Source organism: Calliopsis andreniformis, chromosome 6 (genome assembly GCF_051401765.1).
Source record: "Calliopsis andreniformis isolate RMS-2024a chromosome 6, iyCalAndr_principal, whole genome shotgun sequence".
Classification (NCBI taxonomy): Eukaryota; Metazoa; Arthropoda; class Insecta; order Hymenoptera; family Andrenidae; genus Calliopsis; species Calliopsis andreniformis.
The window spans coordinates 16,965,676-16,976,369 of NC_135067.1; the positions used below are offsets into that span (position 1 = coordinate 16,965,676).

The 10,694-nt window shown below is 49.6% G+C and overlaps 1 protein-coding gene across 4 annotated transcripts in view; it reads left to right on the forward strand.

Moving 5' to 3' along the window:
- Positions 1–10,238, forward strand: part of LOC143180849 (LIM domain only protein 3) — a 51,248-nt gene extending 41,010 nt beyond the window's left edge. For 3 of the 4 annotated variants that reach the window (XM_076380849.1, XM_076380852.1, XM_076380851.1), the window contains exons 2-5: positions 2,218–2,329; positions 2,698–2,961; positions 8,950–9,190; positions 9,879–10,238. In XM_076380849.1, the coding sequence (XP_076236964.1) occupies positions 2,218–2,329; positions 2,698–2,961; positions 8,950–9,190; positions 9,879–10,034 (773 nt within the window). In that variant the 3' untranslated portion in view covers positions 10,035–10,238. The remainder of the gene's footprint in view (positions 1–2,217; positions 2,330–2,697; positions 2,962–8,949; positions 9,191–9,878) is intronic. The other variant, XM_076380850.1, reaches the window with a different exon arrangement.
- The last annotated feature ends 456 nt before the right edge of the window (positions 10,239–10,694 follow it).

Below are 10,694 nucleotides of genomic sequence, written 5' to 3' on the forward strand. Positions count from 1 at the left end.
ACGGCCGCCAATATACCGCCGAGCATTGTCGCGAAATAATGGGACGGTAAATTGACGGGATTAATTTAATTTTATCTAACGTTTCATCGGGCCAGGGGCCGATAACGGCGGCGATCGGACGCTGGATTGGAATTGGATATTGCGTGTGCCCGACAAATAACCGCACACCCGTGAAAAGTCCGATCGGTATGCGCTAATGGCGACGATTAAAGAGAGTTCTCTCGTTATCGATTCCCCGCGCGAACCGACCGGAGGCCGCGATTCCTGCTCTTCGATCGACCGATCATAGCAGGAGTCGATCGTGGTATCCTCTTGCGTGAAATTACGCTCCTCGGAGGTTCGCTTCGGTTGCACCGTGAAATTTTCTTTCTTGCCGACAATGATCGTGTCAATCGAACCAGTGGAAACAGAGCGATAGGCGATCGTTAGAGAAGACCAGGAGTCGCGGGGGCGGGGGTGAAAATTAATCCGGAGAAAAAATGGAGCGCACAGATCGTTTGACGAATCACGAAGCGTCTCTTGGTTACTGGCGTAGGTGGGGCACGCTAAGAGGGGGCCAAGGGGATACGCGGCAGAGGGATGATGTTTTTTTCCTCCGCGGCGCCTCTTTAATTTGCCCTCCAATTAACGGACGGGGTCCTATTTGAAAAATACCTGCCACGAGGGCTGGCAATTATACTCCTTCCTTTTTTTGCGCCACGAGCGCGTTATTAGCGCTATCCGTCGTTCCTCTTGCTCCTCCTCGTCCCCTGCTGCTGCCACTGCTGTTCCTTCTCTCCTCCTCCTCCTCCTTCTCCTCCTCTTGTACCCTGTTCGCCCTCTCCCTCCCTTCGCCGAGCTGTTCCTCTTCGTTTCCCACCATCCATCCCCGCGTCCACCCACCAACACTCTGTCACCCTCGCCTTTTACGTGCATGTAGCGGCGTTCGCGTATCCGTACTGCGCGGTTGTATGGGTTTTATGTGCATTGCAAAGTGCGCGGGAGCGCGGGAGCGCGGCCGAGGGGTGTGTGAGGGAGGACACGCGGGCCTGTACAGGCGAGAGACGAGTAGAACGAGCGGAGGGAGTAAGAGAGATGGAGAGAGAGGAGTCGACGACAAACGGTAGCGGAGAGACAGAGACGGAGGGTGGGGGGTGAGAAGGTAGGAGAAAACGTGGGGAGGGATGGAGTCGGGGTGCTGGCGAGTTAGAGGAGTGGCGTTTATAACTCGTGCCCGGGTCTCCAAGCTTTGAGAAGGCCAATTAGCAGCATAAAGCTACAGCTCGGCCCCGGGGCCGAGGATGTTTGTATGTAATAATGGATTGTTACTCAAAGTATCCGGCTAATTAATTAAGCCCCCGCGCCTCGCCGTGCACCCACTCACCATTTTAGCCGACCGTCCTCCTTCCCTTGAATCGCCTTTAGAACGCGCTCATTCCTGCGAATGTGGTCGTTTCGCGTTCCTCCCCCGTGTCCTGTCGGTTTTCACCGCGGGGCCAACGCTACCTCTACCGCCCACGCGATGATCTATGCTCCCTCTTCTCCCCTGTCAAGCCACGGTCGATCTTTGAAACACGGCCACTGGATGCTCCCGCTAATTGCTTTTTCGAATGTTGAAACTCGCGCGATAAAGGTCGATCGAAGTCATTTGGAAGATGGTTTCTTGAAGGGGAGATACTTGACAGAGCTGGCTCGAGGAGGTGGATCAGCACTGTACTCTTGCGCATAGAAGATCCAAATATAGGGCATTAAGACACTGGGTATTCGATACTGAATATAACTAGCTACCTTGATATTTACGTACCTGAGGGTCACTCACATTTTTCTATAACGATCAGAGTTCTACTGTATTCTATTTTTCCTTCTATTGATGCTTTGTCTCGCGTGCTACGTTGATATCTTTGAATAGCTAAATGCAGTAAGTTTAATATCTGGAACTAGGTAGCAAATAAGAATCTCTAAATTAGAGAGCGGAGTCATGCAACGATTCCTTGAATTCTACTCTGAATCCAATGTTGAGCGATTCGTAGACACAAGACCGACTGGTCCAATTAGCGTGGATCATTATTGCGCGTTGTCGGCCGCTTACCGCGCGTAGACTCTTATTATTACGACGTACGTGTGTACATTACGCGCCGACTGTCTGCGGGACCATTGTTACGAGTGCACAATGCCAGCGAGACACGATTCACGATGTCGTGAATTTAACGAGACGACGTTTCTTTCTCTCTGTTGCAGACGGCGTTCTAGCCGAAATCACGATGACTATGGACGTGAACAAGTCAGACGCGAATAAAAATGGCACTACGCAGCACGAGTGCGCTGGTTGCGGGAAGCCCATCACGGAAAGGTGAGATTATGAATTTGTTAAATTCTATTAGTCCATTGACACCTTGGCTACCGATTTAATTTGAAGAAATTTTAACTCCAATTATTAATTGATGAGTTAGCAAGGCACTATATCGATTAGTCAAATACGCCCAAAGAATTAAAATGCTGAAATTGATGGCCAAAACGAAGCACCAGCCGAAACGATTAACCTTTTGAGTATCAGAATAAAAATTCTTAATGCGTGGTGTGTATCGAATTGTACGGAATCTTAAAGAAATAACGAGTGCCGCGTTAAAGATAAAGTTGCCCCCGAAAACCGCGGAAGATCAGCTCAAAAGATGGTAGACTACTTGTCGGTAAGAACGAAAACTATGGTCGGTTCTTTAGATTCCTTCTGAAGGCTCTGGATCTCTACTGGCACGAGGATTGTCTGAAGTGCGAATGCTGCGAGTGTAGGTTAGGAGAGGTCGGTTCAAGTCTGTACACCAGGGCCAACCTTATCCTCTGCAAAAGGGACTATCTCAGGCTGTTCGGGAACAAGGGAAACTGCGCGGCCTGCAAGAACTACATACCACCGTACGAGTTAGTCATGAAGGCTAAGTCGAACGTCTATCACCTGGATTGCTTTGCCTGCCAGCAGTGTTTAAATCGGTAAGTTCCACTTAATTAAGAAAACACCAATTATATCTGTCGAAAGAAACGAAGTACAATACATGACTGCGATGAAAAGAGTAACGAAGTTCCGAAATGATAGGATAAAAGTGGTGGTTACCATTCAGCCTCTAGACGCACACTAGATACCAGTAGCGCATCGAAAAAAATTTCATACTTCACATTTGACAACTGGCCTCCCCGAGGCAATCAATTTACCCACTTTGGATCTACTTCAAGCATCTCGCTATATCGCTCTTATCTACTGTGTACCAACTTCACCCTTTTTCGAATCCAGAACTAACGAGCAATCGTTAGGGATGTTTTCCTCAACTCTCCTTGCGTTCGTTCACTTTTCTTCCCGTGCGCCGTTGTTACGCACAATGCGACGGAACAAAGTGTGCCATGAATACATGGACATGCAAAAGTAACAAAGACACAGGGGGTGGGCGAAGGAGACGCGTGGAGGGAAAGGGTATAGAGTATAGAGGAATACAGGGGACGAAAGGAAAGAAGCGAGCACCGGTTTGCGAGGCACAGTCCGCTCGGGAGTTGCTTTACAGGTCAGCTGGGAAATCACCCTGTGCTCTATCCGTCGCGCGACCTCTTCCCCCGCCTGCGCCAGCATTCTACGCAAGAGGAGACACCAACTTCTCCTAGCGTTATTCGTGCCCCACGTCCTGCCCCGTCCCCTGGCTCCTGGGACCAGTTACGTAATTATCTAGATACTGCTGACATTTTTGTATCATATTGCTCCTCGCCGAGACGGTCCCTAAATGCCGAACAGCACACCGCTGGCGACTTTCTGGAGGACCTTGTGATAGACGACGTTCCTCGGGTTCCCCTTTTAAATTCAGACTTTGTCGACTTCCCACCAAACGCGAACCCTTCTCTCGATCATCCCTTTACGCGGGAACGGTTCAATCGTTCGACGTTCTCGCACGACAGCCCATTTTCGAGGCAGTTTTCCCTCTCTCGCGATGTCCCTCCTCCTCCCGAATCTTCTCGGTTTTCATGTTTTATTAAAGTTCCGCAATTTGGCTCGAAGCAATTGCCTCGATCCGGCCTGCCATCTGGCGCGTAAATTACAACAGACACCTCTGTAGTAATTTGCCCGGGGATCCGAAATTTTATTGCCGCCAGTAACGAGACTCTCCCGAGCAATTCCGCGACACGACTTTGCTCGCTCGTCGTCGTTGCGTTTCCGTGCGTCGCGTACGAGAACAAAAGATCGCTGGCCCATGGGACGTGGGTCTTCGTATACGTCGCGATGTACTTCCGCAAGAAACCCGAAAAAGATGCGAGACGGAGAGAGGGCGGAGGGGGGTGATAATGGAGGATGAGGTGGTTGGAGGCGGTCAATGTAAAACGCCGAAACTATGGGACCGTGGCGGAGCACAATGCTGGCTTATTGACGGAACGAAAGGTTCGAGGGTTGTCGGCGAGCAAAAGCGAGTTGGCAACGGTCTGGATAAGGGGGCGCAAAAGAGAACGGGGCAAAACGGTGGACGAGGTCGCAGCCAGCGGGGAAGAAGGAACGGAAAAGGAGAATGTAGTTTGGAGCCAATAACAGTGGCTCGTCCAGGCGTGCGACAAACGTTGTACAGCTTCTCAAACAATGCGAACAAAAGAGCATCAATTTTACGTTTTTATCGCGTCGCATTGTCTATCTTCGACAATGGGCCGGCGAGCGTGCACGGCCGTAGCTCTCTCTGCCCAAGGCATCGTCGCGTTCAACGTCACAACTGACTTCAACGGAATCAACGAAACCCGCTTTTGTCTCGTAATTCACCCCCACACGTCCGCCCCCTTTGCACGCGATATTCTTGCGGTTCGGTGAAAGCTTTTTCGACGGGACAGGGCCCAATAGTCTCGGCGATTGCCTGTTTCGTCGGGCGGCTCGGGGAGCGTGGAATGCAGCCGTGATTCACTGTCACCGAGCAACCTAATTCTTATCGTAGTTGGCATTCGCTGCTTTGACTGTGTTACAGTTTCAGGGGACAATTACGTCTGATGGGAGAAGTATTTATTTCTTTTTTATTAACTCAATTTGTGGATAACTGTTTATTTCATTCTAGCTTCTCTCAATGTTAAGTACCAAGCCTGGATCGCCCAGATTTTAAACGCGGATTTCCAAGAAATGAAGTTATGGAAATTGAAAAATTGAAAATTTTTGAAGGAATAATATCTGAGTCCCTCAGTGACTCTGTTTTCGTATGATAAGGGTTGGAAAGTGGTTTTACTCAGCCAACTAGAAGGAAAGAATAACGCACAGCCGACCACAGTATACGTTCCATGCTACTAATTACTATCACCTTTGCCTTTCCAATGTTCGCCTTGCCATAGCACATTTGCCGCAGATAGTCGGTCGATCGACGAAACCATCAGAGGTGCACCCTCGTTTGGCAGGATTTAGATATTTCGAGCGAGCTTGGGGATCGCTTCCAATTATTTCGCCCGGTAAAAAACGAGCGGGCGAACTCGAGGAGGGCAATTATACGCGGGGCGCCGCGACGTGTAACGCGACGACTTAGAGTTTGCAATTAAACAGCAACAATTACACGGGGTAACTTTAGACTGTAATAACACAGAATAAAGGGTTGCCGGTGGCGGTGCCTAGCCTACCACCCTCCTGGTTAGAGGATGATTTACCGATCCAATTAGATATCTCTCTCTCTCGCACGTTCTCGCGCGAGAGTGTGCCGCGTGCACCGACACCCCCGCACGCTCCACCAACACTTGCGCGCACGCCGGGATACGCGTCCCCTCGACGTTTCTTCGATCCTCTCGAGAAGACGTCCGGTCAAATTTAACGACCACCCAGTTAATGCTGCCGCCGACTACAAATTGCTATTCGCCGTCGTGACGTTGCTAATTCAACGTTTGCTAATTCTTTGGCAGCGCGTGTGGCGTGCATTAAACCGCCAAACGGGTCTAAAGATTTGCTGTCTGATAAAGCTGATTGATGATTACCATATAAGTACTTTCTGTGATTACTTTATATTTCCAAGGCTGGCCACACCGTGTCTGGCAAGTCAAATGCAGCCTTTCTAGATACTTACTGCGGTTCTTTTTGTGTTTTTAAAATTTCATTTCCAATAGGTAGATAGTATATTCAAAAAGGATTGAAATATTTAAGAACTAGGATTTGCTTAATCCTTGATCCAAATTTGCAACATACATTAGATCTCGAATGTTTGTAATTCTTACATAAGCTCCCTCCCAAGAGAATTGTATATAAACAATATTACTCCTTCCGCGACAGTTCACAGTTGGCCTCCAGCGTGATCGCGGGATCCGATGTTGCAGCGTATGCAAATTTTATTCAAGAAACCCGTGTCCCTTCAAAGAAAGGATTCACAGAGGAGCAAGCGAGTGAATGTTTTATTTCGCAGGTCCTGGTGCAGGGGCAGGCATTACTCTGAGAACGTTACAACTGCACTGCCACCGGGCGTGCCCCGTAAAGTGACTCTAATGGGGTCACGCATTGGCACCGCTTATTTTATTTATTTATTCGAAGCCGACCCTCCGCTCCCGCCTCATGCTCAGTCCATTTCCAAGCGCGATTTTTCCCCGGATTCTTAGGTGTCTCGGACCTTCTGGGTTTCGCAAAGCCGAGTGATCCCTGTTAAAGATTCAACCGTGTTATCTGTGAGTCCTGGCCCATCCTCCATTCTAGATTGAAATTTTCTAGGGTTTCGAGCGGTTCCAGGCCACGTTGTCCTGCTCTCCTCCGTCCTCTGGCCGCGGTCAGTTAATATTTCAGCTTGGCTGTTGCTGCAGGGTCGCGCGTATTGCTTCTCAGCCTCCCAACAGTCGAAAGAGCTGCTATTGGAAGGAAGTAAGCTGAAGAATTACGATAGTGGCGCGTGTGTCTGGCGCTGGGAATATTTTTCGCGAGGGTAAACATGATTTTCAGCGGGATTTCATAGGCTGCGAATTACTTTCTGACCTATTCAAAATCACACTGATGGGCACGTTGGCGGTGTTGGAGCGAGCTGGGAAACTTCGTCGAATGGGATCGTCGAACGCGCTACGATTTAATCTGGCGCGCATGTGAACGAGCTCGACCACGCGGGAGCACGAAAACTCTATGGGAAAGTGGAAAATCTGCGAGTATCGTAGCGCGGTATCGTGGCGCGACAGGTAGCTGCGCTGGTCGCAGGAATTAAAGGACCGGGATTCGCGCGGCATTATTCGCGCGATCATAATAGGATTCCTGGAACGAGTGCGCTCTCGTGCAACGCGATAATGCTGCTGGTCGCGCAATTATGAGAGTATCTGCTTCGATCCAGACAGACAGAGGAAGAATTGGAATCTGACACTCGGAACTGTTTGTCCTTCCTGTCCTATTAGGAGAAACCACGTGGAACAAATAACTAAATGCGTCCTGGAACTCGATTTAAATTGAGTGCTCCTTTCCTAGGACGCCTGGTAGTCTCGACTGAATTTAGACTGTGGGAAAACAAAGGTGTACTGTTTGGTAGGTGGAAAGAGTCACGAAAAGGATAGCTCAAGAGAAACGTGGTCTTGTCACTTAGAATCACTTAGCAAATTCCACTTTGAACCGAAGGATATTCAGCACTAGGACAAAGCCTCTCTGTTTGCATAGATCAAGACTCAGTCAGGGCGAGAATAGGTGATTCATGGAGTCGGGGGCTTTGACAGCTGAATCCAACTCGAACCCAAATCGTCAAGCTGCCCACAGCCGCCTCCTCAACCCTGAATACCGATCCCTGCAATCTGAAGATAAACACTTTACAACTTACCGAGCCATCGTTCAAGCTATAGATAGCAATCAACCCGCCAGCTCGCTGATACAAAGCTAGATGATCAAGCCTACAGGTTCATTGTATCCAAACGTGGTGCAGTAACACCATCGCTTAAGTTCCTCGATCGTGCATCTGGTCGGTTCTAAGAAGCACAGGCAGCGAGCGACGTGCAGAGAGGCACGGAGCCAGTCGCGAAGGGGCGAACAGAGTAAATAGCCTTGTGTGGTTTAGCTGACAGGCAATTGGCAGAGAGAGCACCTTGAGAGCGAGAGACTGGTCGTGGCGAGATCGTCTCGTGCAGAGGCGAACAGAGGTCAGAAAGCGGCGAGCAGGTGACGGTCAGCTGAATAGCGAGAGGGAATGGAAGAAAGAGAGAGCTGACGAAGCGAGAGGAGAGAGAGAGAAGAGAGGGAGAGGAAGGGAGCAGAGTGACGGGTTAGGGGGTGGTGGAAGAGAGAGAGAAAGGACGTGCGAGGATCGGAGTACAGCGTCATTTAGCAGACGACGCGTATAATGGGGGAAACGAGCGAAACCCGGTATAAGCTATGCTCGCCGGGAACGACCGCGCGCAACGCGATAATTCTATTTGCCGTACGATTATGAGAGTATCTACCTCGAACCAGACTCTGCCGCTCTCGTATTTCGCTCTCGTATTTCCTACCCGGGATCAAAGCGGATGTGAGACCGCTCGCGGACAGAAGCCCGATAATAATTATTTGTCCGACACGTTGCGATACGCTCGTTATCCAACGCGTCTCCCCTCCTCTTCCCCCACGAGCATTGTTTTTCCTTTTTTTTTTTTATTTGTCGCGACGATCAACCGATTATCGACGAGCTCCACCGCCACAGGCTCCGATTCCCGAGGGGTAACACGGATGAATTGCCCGGATTTTCGAAGGTTTTTTTAATTTGTACGTTTCAGGGGTATATTTTTGTATTGTCTGGGATCACTCTACCGCAGGGAATGTTTAAAATATTCATTTTATTGATGCGTGACTCCCGAGACGGTTTTAAATTTCATTGCGTAACGGTTTTGATAACGGCTGTGTCAAACCTTGAAGGATAATTACTGATAATTATTTAAAACGCTGTCCTACTTCGGCTAAGAAGAAAGGCAGTTAATATTTATCACTCGATCGCGAGAAACCTCGAGTTCCCTGTAACTCGGCTCGCTGACGGACCCAAAGGCTCGACAGTGTCTGCTTTTTGATTACAGGTTCTGCGTGGGTGATCGATTCTATCTGCGCGAGAACAAAATCCTGTGCGAGTACGACTACGAGGAGATGCTCGCGTTCTCCAATATGTCAGCACAAACACCCGCCTCGCTGGCGTACATCAAAAGGCAGCTGCCCCCAACGCCGACGCCGCCTGGCCAGAACATGCATCCGGGTCACAATCCACTGCAACCTCATCAGGGACTTGGTCAGTCGGTGGGTCAACATAATCACGTGTCGAACGTAAGTTAAGAGAGGTGCAACGTTTGAAGCGTTTCATGCACGCTTGCGTAAAAGCGCCTTGGTTGTCGTCGTTGTTGTTCTATCGTTGACAACAGAGCCGCGTTTTAATCGAAAACCTTGCGCAAGCTTTTCCCGCGTCATCGAGGCCACTTTGCGGCATGAAACGTTGGGATCACTAAATTCACGGATAAGATACTTCAACGTGGCTCGATATTGTTCAGAGATGAGAAGAAGGTTGGGCAAAGAGTTTAATCTTCTCTATTTTGTGATATTAGGTACTTATGTTAGTGTACCTATTCTTTTCTACTTGTTTTTTATATACTCATGTTATTTTAATATCCGCCATCTCATCTCTGAACAGTGCTTCCTTTCAATCGAATCGATCTAATCAGAAGAGCCGAAATAGAGAAGCGGAATCAGTGGATCGGTTTTCCCAGACCGAATTTCGAGGGCCTTCGGAATATCGGTGTTCCCGTCAATTGAATTATCCTCCTCTCCGCGCCTAATATTCTGCAGCGCACGCGACTAGAATTTCGCGTGTTTCAATCGACAGTAAACGCGCTAATAGCTCGTGATCCGGCTATCACCGCTGATAGCGGTCTTCTCCGTTTCCCCATCGTTCGGCTCGCCGCGTGAAATTGGTCCAGCGAAATTCGGTGTATTGAGAACGTTGATTTTGTGGCTCCAGGGTCAAATGTCGGGGGGTACGCCGACTGTGAACGGGACCGCCATAGGTGTCGGTGGTCCCAGGGCTCCGGGGGACATGAACAACAACGGACTGTCGGGTCCAGCCCTTGGACCGGTGAAACCTCCGCCGATGTCCATGCAGGCGCCGACCAGCTGAAACGAGCTCTCGCCGACCAGCTGAAACGAGCCCCCCCTGAAGAAGCTCAAATGTCTCAGCGGTGACTAAGGCTGTCGGCTACCCGGCGAAACCGAGCTGAGAACGCAACTTGTCGACGAAGTGAAACAGGCGGGAGGGGAACGCGATAGTGAAAGCTCGTGGTGCGATTTACGAGGGTGCACTAGGAGGGTGAAGAGGAACGAGCCGATTTCTGGGTTTGAGGATCTCGCAGACGATTTCGAACGCTTACCGAGACCCCGTCGGGAGGTTGGAGGGATATTAATCACTGTGATCGCGAAGAATGTGAACAAATTTATCGGAGGAGATAAATTTGTTGAGGATTGTTGAGGACCGTAACGTTTGTGCGCACCTGATGCGTTCTTACAATTAGAGACACACGCGAACACGCGTCTTGTAATATACCGTACGACATGTAACGATAAGATAGACGATTTATGTAAGATATATTTCTAGCGAGAGGCGTGAACGGTTACGATGCGTGCGTGAGGGAGAGAGAGAGAGGGTGAGAGCGGAGTGTCTGAAAGTAGCAGAGTTTCTTGTAAATATCCGTATCGTCGACTCTGCAACAACGGAAGACTATCAGTATACGCAGACCAATCGATGAGTTCTATGGTGCTCGCGGTTCGTCGCTATTCGACG